The 22,147-nt window shown below is 38.3% G+C and overlaps 1 protein-coding gene across 1 annotated transcript; it reads left to right on the forward strand.

The window, feature by feature from the left end:
• The first annotated feature begins 5,679 nt into the window (after positions 1–5,679).
• Positions 5,680–6,726, forward strand: LOC139725271 (urotensin-2 receptor-like). The gene has a single exon (XM_071636361.1). It carries the CDS (start codon positions 5,680–5,682, stop codon positions 6,724–6,726), a length of 1,047 nt encoding a protein of 348 aa, XP_071492462.1.
• The last annotated feature ends 15,421 nt before the right edge of the window (positions 6,727–22,147 follow it).

The following is a 22,147-nucleotide window of genomic DNA, read 5'->3' on the forward strand; positions in this document are numbered from 1 at the left end:
CTTTTAGGTATCGGATACTTGTTTCACCTTTTCAAAAGAAATTATTGTTTTAACAAGCCATCCGTGTATCTTACAGTGCCCAAACCTCACATTCAGAATGATGGGTTTAGCTGAAAGCTACTCCTAATATCTTTGGGCCCAGATCCACCAGTTACTATCTATGGTCTTGCTCTGATTCTGTCTTAATGAGATTTCTATGGTATTGGTTCATTTCAGGCCAACTCAATGAGATAATAACAACGATAACAATAATAATCATAGTAATACAGTGCTTAATAGCGCATATTACTATATACCATAGTCTCCATGCACTTTAAGGGAGATGACTGAAATGGGAATTATGGCGCCCCTTAATCTGCTGACACTAGAAATCCAAAGTCCCCGCAAATATTTGACGAATCGCATAAAACAAATAAAGTTGTCAATATCAATGATTTGATTAATGTTATTTAAGTATATAGGGATAGGTTATGCATTAGCTAAACATTTTACTAAAGTGATCATTTTCATACCAAAGCCGGGACCAAACCCCCACACTCTTTTCATCATTGTCTTATCAGAATGTAGTCGTCTCTTGATTAATCTCCGTCATGATATATGATTATCTTCATTCTCCTTTTCGAATTCAAACAATCTGAACTATTATAACTTCAAGTTAAAACTCAAGTGTTTATCAGCAAGCACTAATTAGCTTTAGACGAAGCAAGATTTGATTAAGAATGTGTATATCTAAATCGGTCATTATGTCGGGAAAAACAATGGTAGTAACACTTGCAAGGTACCGTCATAGTAAGTACAGAGCTTGCATTGATTGATAGACGGTTTTTGGCGTCATCAGTCTATTGGGACGATCTTCTCCCAGGGTCCGCTTGAAGGCTTTCCAATTTGTGCAGCTATCGAGAAAACACGAAGTATCAGACGTTGAATCTTTACACCCTAAGGTGAAAGTGATTCGGTAAGATGTCATTAGCGTCCCCAAAGTGGGGAAATGTTTTGGTAATATGACAGATAAAGCAAGATGCAGGTGAAAGAAAAAGTAGAATGTGTCTTCCCGATTAGCTTTTCTCCGATAATTGCCGACTTGAGACCACAAAGCAGCCTTTCACACAGACGCGAAGAATGGCATCAGGACGAACACGATGAAGGCTGTTATGTTTGCGAGAGCTATAATCGTTATTCTGATAGAGGCACGAAATGGAGATTGAGGAAAGAGATAAAAAACATAGATACGCAATCAGACATTAAAGAATGTGCTATTTTCTTTTTAATAAATAACTTCTTTCATCAAACAACAAAGCTCAACTCCATAGTTAAAGAAAAAACAATAGTTTGAGATGTAAAGAAAAGGTTTTTATTTCCGAAGTGTAAAGACAAAAGTGGCATAAAAAAAGAAACAGGCCTACGTTCATTTCATATCTTAATCAACAAGCTATCGTGGCATTACAATGTGTCATAAACAATATTCGCATTGATAATGACAACACATCAATCCAGAGCGCCCTGAAACCGAAATACCAAAGGAAATACAGGTCAGACAAATTATTTACTATCACATAATTATGTTCCCAGTAAGTAAAAGCACTCAGATGTTCCGATATAGCTATAACGAGAATTAACAAGATTTCATCACATAACGGCTGTATTGTAATTCTATGCAATTTTATGGCGCAAGATCTTTTCAGCTGACAGCAGCAGAGTTATGGAACAAATTACCCACGTATCTTAAGCAAACTAATACAGTACATGATTTTAAATGTTTGTTGAAGACATATCTCTTTAACATGTCCGTGGACCAGGTTTAAAACTAAGCAATGTTTATCACAGCTCTGTCATTTTTCATCTTGTTTTGCTTCCTCTCTCTCTCTCTCTCTCACATGCCTATTTTCCTTATTTCTATTTATTAGTTCCTTTTTCCTTCAATGCGCATAGAGACATTAATCTATTTTTGTGATATGCGCCATATAAATATGGTTTATTATTATTATTATTGTGAAAAGAAAAAAAGTGGGAACGTGTTCATCGTTGCTGATTATATGCATGATTATGCCCTGTGGAGATAACAAGCTTAAAAGTTTCCGCAATCACAATTCTTGACAGCTACAAACGTGCATAATCATGAAAACAAAAACAGATAAACAGCTTTTTCAGTGCTATTATCTGATTATTGAAATCATAACTTACAATAATATTATCAGAGACGAGAATTATGAACATGGCGAAGGGCGCTGGCAACTGTCCTGTTTCTGTGGGAATTCGTAGCATGTATACTCTAGAAATTTCTATAGGCAGTAAGTTAATGTCAGCATTGAAATACATGTATTACAAAATCGAATCATACAGTGAATCTACTGTCCCGAGTGGCTATACGAAATTTGCAACCGTTTGGCTACTGCAAGTTGTTTGTGGATTGGTTGTATTAGGCAGTGGGACATGATCACGCAGGTGTGGTCACTAAAATCTGCCTTGAATCAAACGAGTTTCCTTGCTGTTACCGTCGTTACCGTTGCCGTCGTTACCATAGCAACCCGTCATCATTGTCTTTTGTTTCGTCATCTTCCTCCTCTTTGCCATCTCCTCCTATAACACATCCTCCCTTCGATTTCTTTTCGTCTTCTTTAAGAGTAACGTTCACTCGAAGTGAGTGTGCATGATGTACATGGGAGTCAAGTGACATCTCTTGGTACGCCACTTCTCAACAGTTCTGAGTGTTAGATAAGGGAGATAGGATGTGAAGTGCGGCCGGAGACCCACCGCTGACCTTAATATATTTCGCTATTCCCATCCAATTGCTTAGCTCTCGAGAATGATCAATCGATGAGAGTCTTTAATGCAAAGTAAAAGAGACAAAGAGCCTAAGGTTACTTTACACTGACCTGCATGGCGTTGACACATGAGATGCATGGTATACTCTGCTTAGGCTGTTCTTTCTTGTTTCTTTTCTTTTTTTAGCTCTGTTACTAAATGACGATTGTGATATAAGGGAGGGAGAGAGAGAGAGCGAAGAGAGAGGGTATGTAGAAAGCATAGAGGGAAATAGTAGAGGGAAAGAGAGTATAACAGTATGGGGGAGGGGTAGAGACGAGATGAAGAGAGGGTAAGGAAGAGAATGGGTCGGGGTGGGAGGTGGACGTATAGGAATACAATGTCCATGACGACCATGAGAAACGTCTTGACCAACATGCAACGATGTGAATTTGCCAGGTCGCACTGACATATCGCAAAAACACATCTGATTACAAGATTTCTCCTGCATGTATATCGTGATTGCGTGTGTACAATGAAACGAATATAGAGAGAATGGATATAAACTCTTTGTGAGTAACATTTTGGAAATAGGGTGAACCGATTTCTAATTTTCTGGAATAATGTCAGCAGGGTTTTTTTCGGGGTTCTTACATACAAGTCTTAACTTGTTTTCGTTTGAGTATCTAGAATACACTTATTGATCATAACTAAGCAGCGGAATTCTTTAAACATTAGAAAGCAACAACAACAAAATTGGTGGTCGACTTAAATTATTCATCACGTGTTCTTCTGACTTCCGCGTTCTTCTCTGCAGATCTTCTTTTTACATGTTTTATGCCAAATAACGGATTTTTTTGTTGTTGTTGCTCGTAACAACGACACGTCATCAGCCAGAGCCTTTGTTCTCATCGCATCTTGTACTAGCATTTCGTACTAGCATTGCCAATTCGATCCTCGCGCGTTGTCTCCTATCTGCTTACAAATTCATTTCAATGCGTCTGTTTAGTATGCGCAAATGATTTATTTTGCGCACGATCACCCCTCGTAACCTCTTTAAAATTCCTGGAAACCAGATTTCTACCTATTCGTAAAAGATTACAATTTTTCATCAAACCTGCAATTTCTTTCCGTTTCACATTATTAGTTGATGAAGAGAAATATAAATTCAAAATTGACGATGGATACGTGGGACCCCGTAAACAAAAAGACGGCATCTTCATGCCCGACATTAAAGGATGATGCCAAATTAGCTGCTCGCAGTTGTGATATCAGTCTTAGTTTCAACATAGCGCCATGGTCGGGGCTCGAACCTACGACATGACTTGCCAAAGGTCGACATACATACCACTATACATGATATAGATCTTGACACGTTTATGTAAGTCCTGTCGCCAGTGTATCTCAAGTGTTAGACTTTCGTTATCATTCCATCATAATATACAAAATCATCAAGTCAGAGTTTGATTTATAAATTACCTGGAAGTTCAGCACTTTGTCTTTGGTTTTTTAGTGACTAATATTCCTCAACATCATGTACAGAGTAAGCAAATCTATCGTGGAACTCTGTTTTTGTTTCATCTCGTAATACTAATTTGGAAGACTCACTCAATTGGGAACTTCTTTCGTCACATCAAACAATGATTCACAAACTCTTTTTCATCTTTTTATTTTGTACATTTCATATTTTGGTGACTCAGGTCATAATGTTGAGTGCCATGCATGGGTTCGGCCGCGAGCTAAATATAAATTGATGATCGCTGACGTGAGCTAAATAAGTCTCTCTTTTTTTTCCGACTGTACCGTCCCACACAGCCCCTGGAAGAGCAATATGGCTAGAATTGCAGGTTACTCTCGGCGAAAGCAAGCAAGACATGCAAGATGACAAGTCGCAGTAGAAAGGGGCACATTGCCAAGTCATTGGAATAACTGTTCCTAAAACAGACCTCTCTGCTGTAACAGTCAACTGCAAACCACACTGAGTAACACTTCGGTGAGTTTACATCTACGATTGACGTAGTGACGCCACATCGGGTGTGCCCACATGAACCCACTGCCCTAGAGCCTGCGTTCCTTGTATCCAAGGAACAGCGATTGGCCAGTATGTCAACCAATCACAACGCACAAAGACGCTGGGAGGAAAAGCAGACTGGGGTAAATTCGCAGACATGGATCTACGAATCACAAAGGTTCGTTTAAAGCAAGGGTGCGGAACTCCCATTTCTCGTGGAGAGTTGTCAACGGATAATGGTTTATAACGCTCCATCTCCAGTTTGTGTCGATATATTGAACGCCGTGCCGTTACAGTTTGACCAAAGATATCATTTTCAGTGGAAGCACTCCATTACCCGACAGAGACGATATTTTCCAGTCTTAAAAGCATCCACGACCGGAAAAGGAGCTCAGCTTACAATTCCCGGTTGTAGTCAAGTTATGAAGAAGAGCTTGCGTATTGTTCTGTGTTCTCACGTTATTGATTTTGTATCTCGCTTGTGGTACGTTTTCCTCTCTGGGGTAAATACTCGTCAAGCAAAAAATTGAATTACGACTGCTAATAATTGTTCGCCACCATATTGACCAGCGATATAATGTTGACTTTGATGGATTTTCCAATATTGCGCGGGACATTTTTTACCGATCCATGACTTCTCCAATGTTATTGTCTCTTACGAGTCTTCATAATGATAAGCAGATGTATATCCGCCAACTGTCTCTCTCGAATTTTATCGATCGGGACAAAACATCGTCTTCATTTCCGTTTGTTTTCTTCACCACTTTGTTTATCTTCAGTCTATGATGGACGTTTTACTGTTCTTAAGTGTTGTTCCTTTCTTCTGCTAAATCAAACGGATTTGAGTCACTACATTCAGCTTGAATCGTCGCAAGAAAGCGATAGATCTTCTGTTTGTGGATAGCCTGAAAGTATCTACGGTCAAAATGGGCACTGACGGGTTATGGATATACTCGCTTTCGCCAAATAACGCCACAAATGATTCATCTTTTAGCAATTCTTCGCAGGAGTATGATGATGACGTCATGTTCAACTCTTTCCTTGTATCCGGATTTTTATGTATCTTTGTAATGGGTGTGTTCGGAAACAGCATTGTGATCTTATTGACTTTTCGCCCTACGTGCAACGTGAGTGTGAACACGATAAATACTTATATAGTGAACGTGGCCTTTTCTGATCTGCTTTATATTTTCGGGTGTCTTTTCTTTACACTGACAAATTACAACAAGAAAGGATGGATGTTTGGTGATATCGGTTGTCGCCTCATCCTGGGCCAGGATGTCCTCACCATGCACGTTAGCACGTTTATCCTCACCATCATGAGCGTTGAGCGGTACATCGCGGTTGTCCATCCCATGATCTCCCTGCGTTACCGCAGCGTTACCGTTGCGCGCCGCGTCAGCGCGGTCATTTGGCTGACTGGCGTCATGCTGACGTTACCCATGGTGATTAATATGGCTCAAATCAAGATCGACGGGCGGGACAAATACTCGTGCAAGTGGACACTGGACACAAAGAGCTCCCTCCCAAACTACATGATGGCAGTCTTTCTCATCACCTTCCTCATCCCATCCGTTGTCACGGCAACCGTCTACGTCCTCCTACTCTGTCATTTCATCAACCTAGTCAGTCCCACTCACTCAGCCAACCGCAGGATCAAACGCTCAAAGCGAAAGGTGGCGCAAATCATCTTTGTTATCGTCTTTGTGTTCTGGCTGTGTTACATTCCTTTCTGGTCCTACCAACTCATCATCCTCCATGACGAGACCTTTGACCCCAACAACATCATGGGACTGGCAACACTTGTCCTGTCCTATCTGAACTCCTGTGTTAACCCGTTCCTCTACACTCTCCTTCCCCGTAGGTATAACATGTGGAGAAAGTTCTGCAGCAGCCGCAGCCGACGCACTTACACCCCAGTTCACGTACAGCTGGCGGCCGCGAAGAAGCCTGCGCACCACGCGAGTGTATAGCTCCAGATATTAAGTCTTGTATAGAGTGTATTCACAACATTGAATTTAAACAACGGCTGTAATCGTGTCCATGTTTATGCTCTGGGCACACGCAGCCCTTACCCCGAGCTTTCATTAGCGTCCCTGACGCAACCAGGTTCACGTAAGAGGGGAGTCACATCGCAAGTGATCCTGTCATATGTTTAAGGAAGATCATTACCGTGATGTTTGCAACCTGCGACATTGATAGTTTTATTCCTGATGTTACCACCCTTAAACATCTTGCTATATGAAGGATTATGTCTTTAAATGCCACGAGATACTCAAGCACAACAAAACGACAAAGTTCAAGTGAAGCTCTTAATTATGTATGAAGGTCGGGACTTTAACCGTTAATGATAATGTTATGGGGGGATGATTAGGTCCTATACACCGTGATAATCTGAAGATGTAGATTGGATCTAGATGGAACTTTGGTGGCATCAAAATATCATCATGACCGAAATCACACCTCTAGTCCGACGATGGAGTCACTCTATAAACCACGTAGGTACGTTTCCTATGTACTTGCAGGAGCTTCACCTGCGACAGGTAGTTTTGGCCTGTCACGTTATCTTCAGCTACACCGTGCCTTGTTGGACTATCTAGGCATTCAGGGTACGAACAATATTATTGTGTGAATATTCGAGCTGAATGTGTATCTATACACTGCGAAAAGTCCGGTGTTAAATATGAAACACCGAGCTGGTGTTAAATTTCCGGTGCTCATTTATGGTGTTAGATTAACACCTCCGGGTGTCATTTCAAAATGTAAAATGTTTTTTGAATAGTTTCTTAGTTACTGCACTTCTTGTTAATTTTGAACTTCAACAAGACGATAAAGAATTTTCCGATAAAGTACTTGATTTTTGAAAAAAAAATGTGTAAACACATTTACACCACAGTAACACCAGTTGGTGTGGTCCCCTATTGAAGCTGGACGGGTGTTATACCATTAAAAATTAACACCACCAATGTCAAATCAACACCATGCGGTGTCATTATTGAATTAACTCCAGCGCAGTGTCAAAATTATCACCAGCCACAGTGTCAAATTAACACCACGAAGTGCCAGGTGAACACTTTTTAACACCGTCACAATACATTTTCTACACCTGTGGGAGTGGTCCTCTATTGAAGTTTGATCGGTGTTAGATTTAACACCCATGGTGTTCAATCTGACACCGATTTTTTTTTTACAGTGTAAGTGTATCTATAAGTCAGGGTTATAAGTATGATAAAAACAACCAGTAATTAGGGTGTATTACTGACATAGGAGATCCATTCCTGTTCTCCTTAGTGGCTTTTACTGGACAAAGAATGTCAGCGGATGCAAGAAAGACATCTTAACTTCATCTGTCCACGTCAGCTTGCGCATGACAAGAAGTAATTATAGGATTTTGGAAATTGTAATATTGACAGGAAAATAATCATACTCTGAAAATCTAAAGCTTGCGGAAATATGATTATATCATAACAATAATGATAATCATAAGAATGTCTTTTGTCAAAAAGTCGGCATTCTCTGTTTCTTGTTATTGCTAAAATAATGACCATTGCCTCAGAATGCACATCAACAAGGCCCATGTGAAAAAAAAAAATCACACGTATAGTCATAAGTTTGTGGGTGCAAAGTGCAACATTTTAGTGTAACTTCGAGTAGCACTCTGCATTTTTGTCAGTGTTATTTATAAATTGAGCGGATAAATCAAGACTCGTTTTATCAAGTATAAAATCGCCATTTTCCTACATGTATTTGAAACAAACGTCCTTTCATGGTTTTCACTATTTGTATTCCTGACTCTCTGTAACTTTTATTATGATATATCTACCGTCTCGTCTGCTGGCATTTAAATTATCAGCAGATTTGCTTAAACACTCGCCATAAAAATGCGCAGTGTGAACTAGTCATATGCTATTAACGTAATATGTGCATTAAAACGTCGATGTATAACATTTTAAAGTTATCCCGTATATTTACATGATATTTTGTATGCCTATAATCAAAAGTGCGTAATATGTGTGTCAAAAGAAGACACCGACTACTATTGCTGCCTATTTGCCTTGTCTCTGCATAATGTAAGTTGAAAAAAAACCGGTCCTAATCATTATTGCTCCTTACCTCACTACTTTCAGTGCACTTTGTTTGAAATTTCATATATTTTCGCTGATTGTCACGCTGGAAAATTAACTTATAAAGATGTCAGACAGTGTCAGAGCAGCACATGGCTATTGAGGTAATATTACAATATCAGTCACGACTTTTGAATCTCATCAGTTTATAGTTTTCTTTTCTTCTTTTATCAAGCGCTTTGAGTCTCTCCTTGCATGATTTCTCGGATAAAACAGTATTATCATTATAATGCATTTGTAATACATTTGTATTTTCAAGAATCATTGTCACTCTCACTACTGAGTATGAGATGCGTGATGAAATACTTCACTTGAATACAAAATGTTTCACTTAATTACATACTCAGCGGAGACTCAGTCTGCAGGTGGTAAAAGTAGCCATGTAACATCTTGGGATTCTCTATTTGTTTATATTAAATAGATTAGTCAAATACAGGTTAGTGATTAGCTAAACACAGTCACGTGATGGAGGCACCTTCGTTATCTTCGCCCATGAGCGAACATTTTTGTAATGTTCTCCCATGGGAAAACATTTTCACGTAACAAATGACAGAAGGCTTGTAGGACCGCGCGTGCACAGTGAATTTGGCTCTGCATGCGCGAGCGAGCTATCGAGTGCGTTGTTGAACTGTGCTGGTGGTTGACGTTGACGTATTTCACGTATTTCACGTATTTGACTAACCCATATAATATAACAGATGATGACTTTTGTTGTCGAGAACATGTACCAAACGTTCCACCCGAAGGGTTTGAAATACTATTTCTGGAGGCTATAAGTCTCTCGACTTCGTATCGGGACTTAAAACCTCCCTCAATAGCATTTCAAACCCTTCGGGTGGAACATTCGGTATGTTCCCTCCCCCGCCAGTCATCATCTATATAATGTTTACCTACCCCGAATATGCAAACAGATTATACCATACTCAAAACAGATTGTATGGTTAAAAACCGATGACTCTGTCTTCAATTAAATAAACAATAACAAAAACAACAACGACTACCACTACTACAAAGAAGGCGTGATCTTAAGACCTTTCTTTGGTAGGGAATTCGGACATTACATGATTGTGTACAACGCAATGTATGGAGTTTTCTTCGTTTCTGCGTCAGTCTGCACTCAAAAGCACACAAACATAGGGTTCAGGAGAGAACCGTGATCTTGCGTATGCTACGATTCTCATACTCGTTCTTAAAAAAAAAGTGTATCGTGTAACATGTGAATAAAATCACTTTCTAGTCATTGAAAGATAAGATTTGAGACGAATTCACCCGAAGGACTACATTACAAATTTCTGTTGACGAATTCTGTGAAATAAAAGAAAATTTGTGGGGGAAATGGAAAGAATGCGGGAAGTATATGTTGACTACAAACTTGCCCTAAAACAAATAGAAAAGGAGACAGCTAATTCCACAGCATCTATTTGGACATCGAACTGATCATCTCCTCTCCCCTGGAATCCTGAAAAAAAGTCATAATTTGCTGGCTACAAAAATATATTTAAATTACGATGATCAATTATTGATTTGTGTACAAGCGTCAATTTTGTGTGCAGTAAAAGAAAATACATCACATGAACTATAATGATGTTATGAGACCATGCAAAAATTTCTTTCTATATTCAGCAAGTAAACGTTGTGTTAATTCGTTTATGACATCAAAAAGTCAAGGTATTCCAGCTAATTATGTCGGTTCACAGAATGTATTTATGTCCACCACATTTGATGCTGTAAGCATAATCATGTCTGTAATGATTTCTTGTACCACTACTTTCTATAATAATTGAAGTCATTTTGTAAATGTCGCTATCATCATTCAAAACTATGTACTATTATAAATCTAAAAAAGAAGTTAATATAAGTGTGATATTTTTATCTACCAGCATCATCATATCCCCTTTATTCCTTTATCAGCGTCGTTTATCTTTATAAGTTCATTGACGTGTTTTCGTGCTTTTTCTATACACGCTTTTATTTCTGCCATGCCTCCAACAACTGACTGATGGGAAGACTTTAAAGGGATAGTACAGTTTTGGTGGAGATGAGAATTGGGTTTTTAACTTTTTGCGAGATACCAAGAAAACACTTATGATATAGTACAGAACATACCATTTTAAGAGGAATTCAAAGTTTATTTGACGAAGATCGGGTTTGGAATGACTGAAACATCAAAAAACAAAGTAAAACAAAGCGATCGTAATAAAGTGTGGGTCCCACACTTTATTAGAATCGCTCTTTTTTGATATCTCAGCCATTTCAAAACCAATTTTCATCAAATAAACGTTGAATTCCTCATAGAATTACATGCTCTTTCACATTTTATAAGAGGTTTCTCATTATCTCACCGAAAATGGTTAGAAACCTGAAATTAGGTCTCAACCATAACTGTACAATCCCTTTAAGTGCGTTGTGATGACTGATATCATTTGCGGTTGAAATGACTTGTTACCATGGTTACAAACTGAGCCACAAGACACCAGAGGCTGTGTATTGACATTTATGTGGCCAAGTGGTGGCGTTAGGGCATCATTTGCCACGACAGCAAGGGAATCTGTAATTTAAATAAACTCACATTATTTCAAAAAATTATTGTTACCATGGCAACAAACTGATCTGAGGAACACCAGCGGTGAAATTGACATTTATATGTGGCATTGCAATATTGTTTGTAACAACATTTAAATAATCTATGATTTCATACACTCTCATTATCAAAAAATAGATTGTTACCATGGTAACAAATTAACCCAAATAAAGGACAGCATCAGTTATGCAGTTACATAATGTATGTTACCTTCGGGCATCGCTTGCAAAAACATTAAGAGAATCTGTAACTGAAAGAAACTCATATAATTTAAAAAAGGCTTGTTACCATTGTTACAACTGGACTTCAAAGGTTATGTATTAACATTAATGCAGCATTGTTACTGAAATAAACTCACATTATTTTGAAAGGAGCTGTATGTTGTAACGTATTACCAATCTGAATTTTGTTCTTGGTGCAAATATCATGTATCGAGGGGGAGGGGGAGGCACCCCTTGACTGGATTGTCCGGCAATTCTGAGTACGAGAGATAGGTATAGAGTGACAACAGGTAAAACATTGCTGCCAATTTCCTCTTTTTTTTTGGAAGGATTTATCTATATAGGACACAGGACACAGATTGTTTCTCCGAAAAACAAAGCACTGCTGAAATTAATGTTTGCTTCATTGTGAGAAAGCAATATCGCATATAATGAAGTAAATCAGCGCCATCACACTGCGACCATGCATTGTTTCATATTAGGAGAAAATATAGCAATACAATAACACAACATTACAGTATAGGAGTATCTTTTACCCCTATTCATTCATCTTCTTATCGAAATGAATGAAGAGAAAACCATAACAAGCTCTGCGGATATCTCTCAAAGGTATACAATACGAGAAAATTCCTTAGAATAAAGCTCACAATTTTGTGGTTATCATAGAGCACATGCAGGCTGTAAACTTCAGATCATTTAAAGCGTACGCGCCAAACAATCATAATATACTTCAAACATAAATAGCAATGTTTAACTTCACTCTTAGGACAAAACATTGATTAAAAGTTGGCAAACCCATCTCCTCCTCAATTACCTTGTCAGCTGGTTCCTTGTGGTTTGTTGGAAAAGCTCATCAGGATGATGGCGCACACATAGATGTAATTTCCCTCTCGCTGCGGTTCGCTTTCCATCATGGGGGAGATTGATCTTAAAAGCCCTACGAGCTTTCTTCTTTCTCCTTTGATTGATTTGAGGCCCTCTGGCTCACCAATATTGTCGGCTCTGATCCTAACCACCTGGACTTGTATTGAGATGAAATTTGGTTACCTCTGCCTTCTTGATCTCTTGCGGTTGGTTGGCTTGTGAAATGATCGAACTTCAGATGTTCGTAGTCGTGTCATCAGCATTTATCTGGCCACTTACTCACTGGGAATGAAAAGAGACCATGAGATATGCGTTAAGGGGCATTCGATGAGACGGATATGAACACTTGTCAGACTTGCTTGAGGCTAGACGACAGCACTCGATGCAAAGAGACCACTAGAGGAAATGTCGCCCATCTAGAATGTGCGGTCAAAGTAACTTCTTAATACCGTGTTTAGAGCATATCCAGGCATGGTAATGGGATGGCATGTCGACAAGCTATACAAATTCCCTGGCTTGACTGATCTCACATTGTACCAATATTAATGGGTGTTATCAAGAGTTGAAAGACGACAATATCGGCTAATATACAACAGTAGGAGATAATTTGTAAATTGCCGTAGGCTCTTTTATCTTGAAATTATCGCCAAACGTTCTCATTTCCTTATCCAATCCATTGCAGTGGATTCATAACTTTCGGGCGACGCATACTGGATGGAAAATCAGACAGCTGCGCAATGAATAGGGGATGAAGTAGTTTGGAAAACAATATGTATGTCCTGATAATCTGAGAACCACAGACGATTTAATATAGGCCTCTTTGCTTCCGCGGACATGAGGACATTTATGATTACAATGTGTTTGCACAGTTACTGGATCATGACCCTTTCAATACCTAAGAATTTTCTTCTTTGTTTTGTTGTTTGCGTGCAGCTTGTTTGTATGTATTTATGATGTATGTTGTTTTGTTTTGATGTTGTTTGTTTTGCATTATCAACACTTCATCAGGTGACAAACCAAGTCTCCATTGCACACAGACGAGATTTGGGGAATTGATGCTTTGATTTTCAAATGAAGTAAAGATTCATTCATTCATTCATTCATTCCAGCACGGTACAAGCTTCAGCCATGGCTGTTCTTTAGCATGTCCGTGCACAGATAAAAAACAAAACAAAATACGATGATATGATTTCACAAAGCAATACATATGGACATACAAAATCATGGAAAAGACAAAAAAGAAAAGGAAAATGAAAAATAGTTAACTAGAGCAAAACAAAATCATATCACAAATATATGAGTGAGGTAAAAATAATCAAAATATATCGATATCAGAAATGTCCGGTTTATCGAGCTGTGACACTAGGGCAACTAAATTAATCAAGCATTTTTTTTTTCTCTCTCTCTTTAAGAACTTGATACTGGTTCATGTGCCTGGACAGTCGAATAAGATCGTCTTAAAATTTCAGCTGCATGCGTTCGTGAACTTTGTCAGTTTATCAATTTCTATCTATCTGTCATGCTACATTCCTTTAACAGCAGGTGTGGAATCGTCACTGATCAACAGTTACGTAATGGTTACTTCTACTTTTCGCTGGTATGGACCTGAAATCAAGGAGACTGAACGTGTAATTGATTTTGAACATCAAAAGATAGCAAACTAGGAATGGCAGTCACTATACTCAGTAATACAATTGTGGTTGTTGCACTCCTTCACATTCATTTTTAGGAAACGATCAACCTGCAAGAGGTCGTTGACATCATTAGCAGCAAAACTCCAGGAAGAATGATGCTGAACTTGGAATACGTTAGAGCAATTATTTCATTTTCATTTCATTTCATTTCATTTTGTTTTGTTTATTTCCACATTAAAAAGAAACAATTAATCATTACAGTTTCAAGTCATAGTATGAACATATTCATTGTGGGGTACCAATTACAGCCTATCAGGAGTGATGGGAAAAGGCCTCAAAGTATTAACTTCAAATAAGGGTACAAAATATAAACGTTACTAAATGGTATATATAAACAAAACGTACTTAAAAAGGAAAAAGAGTGAAGTACTGACAGAATATACAAAACAATGTTGTCATTTTCAGACTAGATACAGACACGAAGAAGATATAAGAGAATATCTTCATTGCTGATACATTTACATCAAACCTAGTAAATATAGCTGTAAGAAATTAAGAACTTGATACTGGTTCATTTGCCTGGACAGTCGAAGAAGATCGTCTTACAATTTCAGCTGCACGCGTTCGTGAACTTTGTCAGTTTATCAATTTCTATCTATCTGTCATGCTATTCCTTAACAACAGGTGTGGAATCGTCACTGATCAACAGTTACGTAATGGTTACTTCTACTTTTCGCTGGTATGGACCTGAAATCATGGACACTGAACGTGTAACTGATTTTGAACATCAAAAGATAGCAAACTAGGAATGGTAGTCACTATACTCAGTAATACAATTGTGATTGTTTTATAGATTGAACAAGTGATATCCAAATTATCTTGGTATGTGCAGCAAAGAGAAAACAGAATATGATTGTTGGTGTGAAATGATAAACGGAAAGTGCATCACGACAGCAAGCTACAACCTTCCATACAACGACCGTTGCGTTTGATTCTGGCTTTATCATATTCATTGCGCGTTAAAGTACCATCTCTGTGTATACCTGAAAAAAAAAAAGAATACTGTTCACGAGGAGGACACAAAATAATGACTAAGCTGACATTAAGTTGAGGAAGGAAGAGATAAGGATGACGGTGTCGAGACGTAGAGGGAGACATGACAGACGCCAGGCAATCTAGTAAGTGATATCTCGCTGCAAAGTCAATTACTGTTGACCATTCTCACCGGATATAGACTAGGCGGACTGGTCATCTTTTTTTTTTTTTTTTTTTTTTTTTTTTGCATAACGAGCTCTCGGTACACTTGACAACCAGCAAATCCTAAATGCCTGGATGAATTCATCTGGGGATGCATTCTTGTTTTTCACAAAGCTCCTTTCTCCATATCGGAAGGTCTGTCAATGACAAGTGACCTGTTTGCCATTAATCCGAGAGCGTCAGTTCGGTTTCAAGCAATGAATCGTCCAATAAAGCTTCTCGCAGACTAAATGCTCAACCTTCCAAGAGTCTAACATGTTTGCCTGCCTTCTGCAGCATTAGCAAGGCACTTTAATGTAGGAGTCAGTTTTTGCCATCTAGCAATTAAGGGAATCTGTGTCTGAGGAGTATCATAATATGAGAAGGCAAATCTACGAGAGCGCCGTTAAGGGCGATACTATATCGCTATAATCAGAATGAGAAGCAGGCCAACTTAATGACTTCGAGAAAAGCCGTTGTCGCCCAACTCGCCAGTTTTGATATACAAGCTAGATCCCGTTGGAAGCTGCAGTACACCGACAAAACGAGATTAGATTAAGCACTGCCTGATTCTCGAAAGATTCTGGGCAGGGTCACTTCATCGCGTGTGCCCGTATTGTCACGGTCAGTGGAATGGGGGCTTGGAAACACGAACTCCACCAGCAAAATTGAACTTGATTTGACTTTCAACCAATCGGAAAGTAGTACTCCAGTATTCATCAGAGATCTATCTTAAGTTTTTATCTTAAGTTATCTTAACTTAACTCCTTTTGCAGCCAATTTGAAGAAATGCCACCCTAAAGATTGCCGAATATCGAGGGGCGCTATACGCTTCTTGTGGTTACACTTCGTTATTCCGAAGGTTCGTTATTCCGAATGTTTTTTTTTTTTCATTCCGAAGGTTCGTCGTTCCGAAGGTTCGTTAATCCGAAAGTGAAAAAGGGTTTGTTATTCCGAAGGTTCCTTAATCCGAAAATGAAATAAGGTTCGTTATTCCGAAGGTTCGTTAATCCGAAAGTGAAATAAGGTTTGATATTCCGAAGGTTCGTTAATCCGAAAATGTAATAGGGTTCGTTATTCCGAAGGTTCGTTAATCCGAAAATGAAATAAGGCTCGTCTTCAGAAAACTAAATACCGGGTATATGTTATTTAGTAAGTCTATAGAAGTTTTACGCACAGATATCATTTTTGGTGACATTCATTTAGAACGTGTATCTCACATAAAGTTTCTCGGTATCACAGTGGACGATAAACTTTCGTGGAAACCTCATATTATTAATAATAGTAAAATAATTTCGCGTAATATTGGTATTATTAATAGATTTAAATCTCATATCCCGTTGTCTTCTTTGTTGACGTTGTATTTTTCATTAATATTACCTTATCTTAATTATGGAATTTTAGCATAGGGTAGTGCGCATCAACCTTTATCAGATAAACTATTGTCATTACAAAAAAGCACTTCGTATTATTCATGGCGTTTCACCACGTTCCCATGCAGATCCATTATTTGTTAAATATAAGATTTTAAAAATTAAAGATTTGTTTTTCTGTCAGCTGGGTCAGTTTATGTTTAATCATAACACAAATGCACTTCCCACCATTTTAATTCAATGTTTCCACGAAATCGATCTTTTCATAATCATCCCACCAGGCGATCTAATGAGTTTCATTTACCCCTTCTGAGAACTTTATCGGCTCAAAATACATTTATATACACTGGCCCTAGATTCTGGAATTCTTTAAGCTGTGATATAAAAAATTCTTTATCTTTGAATTCGTTTAAGCGTAAGATATATACTATTTATTTATTAGCTGGTCTCTACAACCTTGGGGTTCATCGTCAATCATTGAATTCACCATTGCGTATTTTTTACATTATCTTATTTGTACAAACCTTGCTCAGCTGCTCATTTCCTTTTTTTTTTCTTCCCTTTCTTTCCATTATTCTTTTGTGCTTTATTACATTCATTGGTATACCCTTCTGTCAAGTCATGTAATGTCGTTGTGTTCCTCTCTTGTTTTGTCCTGTTTTGTTCTGTCCTGTTTTTGCAAGTAAATATATTCACAAGAATCCTTTGAGTGGTTCACAATTTTCAAACATGCTTGTCAGTGGACCTCTCAATTCCTTTTTTTGTCTCCAGACATAACTTTGTATTTTGCCGGTATGCATGTATAATTTTGTATTTGTTAACCATTATCTACCATGTAAAGTCGAATACATGTCTACGTTATATCTTCTCATTCATTTCGTGTTATGTTTGCCGAAAAGAAAGAAAGAATGAAATAAATGAAATGTTCAATGAGTGAATATCGAAGGTTGGTTAATCCGAAAATAAAATAAAGTTCTTTATTCCGAATGTCCGTTAATCCGAAAGTGAAATAAGATTCGCAGAGCTGGAAATAATATAAGGCTTGTAATTCCGAAAATCACAAAGTAAAATTATTGTAATGGCAAAATACGGTGTTGTCATTAATTTACTGTCTTATGCGTGCGTTGATACGTGTGCGCATAATTATTATGTGTGAGTGTGTGTGTGGAGATCAAGTGCATAAAACCCTAGGAATTATTGTTTAAATGCCCATCTTATCCGCCCTCACCCCCATTATCTGCGCCTTATAGCCTTACGTTTATCAATAGTCTAGAATTCATCATCATATATCGTACAAACTTTGCTTCCTAGTGGGACCCTCCATTTCCATCCCCATCCTTAGTTAACTTGTATTATACGCTTTATGTATATATTAACAAAGATACAATTGCGGTTTTTTTTTTCATCTGCTACTCATTTTTATATGTACTTTGTACTTTGTTGAATCATCATAACAATTCAGAAGAGGCATGTCAACTTTGAAAAGGGATGCCTACATGCTCATTTTCTTTTCCTTGATATTTTATTGATTTCATTCAAGACATTCATAAATCAACCCATATGGGTGTAAAATGAATAAAAAAGATACAATTCAAAACACAAAACTAATCCATTTGTCAATTTATACTGCAAATCATCTCTCTTCAACATAAATAACTCGATTATAAATCAACCCTACAGACCATTTCTTCACGAGAAAGTGTTGACATGTACCAAACCTCATGCTCCCTTTGGACACATAAACACACACGCACACACGCACATACAAACACACATGTAAACAGGCACACGCAAACACATGCAATTCCACACAAACTTCTATCAGCGACGTAAAATGTCGTCGCAATTTGTAATTTCTAAGTACATGTTTGCTATTGATGAAAGTTGAGGTATTTTCTCCTCCGGAGGATAAGCTGATCACCCCCCCCCCCCCTCTTTCTTCTCCCGTCAGGATAATACATTGATTATTTGAAATGATTGCCATATTCGGCAACTCTAACATGTCTCAAGCACACAAAAAAATCACACACAATTATATGCGTGGAATTGAAAAGTAAATGCTATCAAGCAAATAAACAATTAAATACATGCACTTTTAGGAAACTTACGTCAAAGGAAGACACGGCCACACTCATATACAATGTAACAAGAAATATTTATTAGCCTTTGCTCCTTGAAGCCTGTAGCACCGGACAGGAAACATCCCATTTAATACACATCATAACTACACACTTTATATCACATCTTGCACAGTAAAGGAGTGCTGAGCCAAGGCATACACGTGTATGCCTTGGCGGGAACGTGTCACGTGACCGGACGTGAGGGCGTGTCTCCCCAGACTACAGACTCAACATGCAGATTGCCAAACGTAACATCTCTTTTAATAAGCTTCACTGACTGTGAAGAGTGGAATGTAATCGAAATTGTCCTATTACCGATCACACACTGGGTAAGAAATTATTTTTGCATGAATTCAATGATAAGAAAGATGCAGTTCTCCACTTTTTTGTGTGACATGGTAACACAATGCAATTCATGTCGTTATGGTAACTGACAAAATGCGAGCCAGTGATACGTATCATTTCTAGCTCTCATAAAGTAAAGGAAATTGCATTAGCACTCCATTGTGACAACCTTTGCCATGACATAGTCTTGTTACTTTCGAAGGATTCTTAAAAATTACAGAGCCATGTTTGCATTCGGTTGAAGCCCGGGATACTAACTGCTATCTATGCTCCTGTGTTATTAAGGCCATCAATAGCTGAATCTCTAGTGAAGAGTGGAATTTAATGAATCTTTAAACACTTTGTCAGAAATTATTTTTGGTTGAATTTGATAAGAACTTAAATGAGGTTCTCCCGTTTTAGCGCTCAAATGTATTTCTTTCTTCCATTGAAAAGAATGCTTCATCGCCCCAGGTTAAGATTACTTTTCTTTGTCCCCCCCCCCCCCCCCCCCCCGGTCGTTGTTCCTCCTGGCTCTGCCGCAGGTCGTTTCAATATCGGGTTATAATGCTGATACCGGTAACGACACTTTCCGCTATGAATCTAGTAATAATAATAGTTGTTATACGTTATCATCATTGTTACCATCAATAATTATTGCCATTACTACCACCAATGTTACTTTTTAGTCTTGTCCATACGTACTAATTATCCTCTGTATTAATCTTATTGTCGTTACTGTTTTATCATTAAAAAATGTGAGGGTCTCTGAAGGTAGGCTATAGAAAAAATCACACAGTTCTCTTAACTCAGTCGCTCAGGGAAATAATTGTTCAGATTGAATTAAAATCAAGATTATTCATCTACACCTCTTCTTCACACAACACTATGTGCTTTACCTGAAAATATACACGTGTATCGTCCTCCCAAGAGACAATATCGAATTTCATTGCGCAATAATAATCATAGCAACTTTTTTGTTCTTAATCACGACAATGAGTTTATTCCATTTTCGGAATTACGAACCTTTTTTGATTTTGGGATTGACGAACCTTATTTCATTTCCAGATTAATGAGCCTTATTTCATTTTCGGATTAACGAACCTTCGGAATAACGGATCCTATTTCATTTTCGGATCAACGAACCTTCGGAATAACGAACCTTACTTCATTTTCGGAATAACGAATCTTAGGAAAGAACGAACCTTCGGAATAACGGACCCTATTTCTTTATCGGATCAACGAACCTTCGAAAAAACGAACCCTATTTCGTTTTCGGATTAACAAACCTTCGGAATAACGAACCCTATTTCATTTTCGGATTATCGAGCCTTCGGAATAAAGAACCTCACTTCATTTTCGGATTAACGAATCTTAGGGAATAGCGAACCTTCGGAATAATGGACCCTATTTCTTTATCTGGTCAACGAACCTTCGGAAAACGAACCATATTTTTTTTTCGGATAAACAAACCTTCGGAATAACGAACCCTGTTTCATTTTCGGATTATCGAGCCTTCGGAATAGCGAATCCTATTTCATTTTCGGATTAGCGAACCTTCGGAAAAACGAAACTTCGGAATAACGCCACAAATGTTAGGATTAACGAACCTCTACGTATAGGGAATTTGTGTGTTTCGGATTAACGAACCTTCAGAATAACGAACCTTCGGAATAACGAACCTCCGGAACAACGAACGGCACCCCTTCTGGTTACGGACATGCACTGTGTTCAAAAATGTTTCTGGCTCGGGCGCGTAGAGCTCAAGGGAATCGTTTTCAAAAATGGCGTATAGTAGTTTCGGCTTTCGATTCATGTCACCAATCGCTTGATTGTGCAATGAGTGTGGATGCCTTTTTGCACCTAAAAAGGGAAAGAAAGACTGGTTTTACACACTTTGGGGAGGCGTTCAGAAAACGTAGATATACCAATGGCGAGTGACTTGCGTCTATTTTTGAAGGACCCCAGAGGGGGCACTTCAATCCTGTAAAATGTTCACCATGTGATCGCTTTCCTTTCCTTAATGCCCCCCTGTGCCTGTTCTACAGCTACCATAGGTTCATAATTTTCCAGTGCACTGATAATGGTCCCTTGCCAGCATTCCTGGATATCAATAGAATTAAAGACATACTATATAGCATCATAATTCACACACGCAATGGGCTAACATTATTATGCACGATCGCATTTTGAGTATGTCAGTAGATCTGCGAAGTATAGGGTTAGGTATGAGAAGATTCACGTCGTGTCCTCACAAAAGCGTAAAATAATACACGTGACTTATTGACATATCAAAATGGAATTCTCGAACCGGCACTTCATACACTATGAATACCTAGTTTCCTAATAATTACTACAGTGTGTACTAAAACTCATCGTGACGTTTCTGCGAGTGTTTGTTGCAAGCCAAGACGTCAAAGACATTGTTGTTCAGTGTGCGTGTACGTGCATGTATATGATATGTGTGTATGTATGTGTGTGTGTGTGTGTGTGTGTGTGTGTGTGTGTGTGTGTGTGTGTGTGTGTGTGTGGGAGAGCGTATATGCTTTTTTTGTGAGTAGAGGTGATGCCTTTTTATCGATGTTTAAAGGATACTGGTCATTCAATCTTCGCGAGTGAATTAAAAAAAAATGGCACCTTCAAAGGTAAATGGAAAAGTTATTCGGCATATTAACTGAGCAGTTTGCGTTCAACCGAAGTCTCCTTCTTCCTCTCTTCGTCTGGATCAGTTTTCGGTAAGTCGATCTGTGTGACCTGCAAAAGGTCGTTGTTATATAGACTGCATGGGATGAGATCCACGTGGCTGTCAATAATTGGCTAGCTGTGCTTTAGCAAACCTGCATCATTGGCTGACTGTGCTTTATCAAGCATGCAGACAATCTGGGAGGGCGTTGGCGTCACTCTGTTTTAAGTGTGC

This window comes from Diadema antillarum, unplaced genomic scaffold (assembly GCF_040938485.1).
Source record: "Diadema antillarum isolate AM-2024a unplaced genomic scaffold, OU_Dant_1.0 scf00000017, whole genome shotgun sequence".
Taxonomy (NCBI): Eukaryota; Metazoa; Echinodermata; class Echinoidea; order Diadematoida; family Diadematidae; genus Diadema; species Diadema antillarum.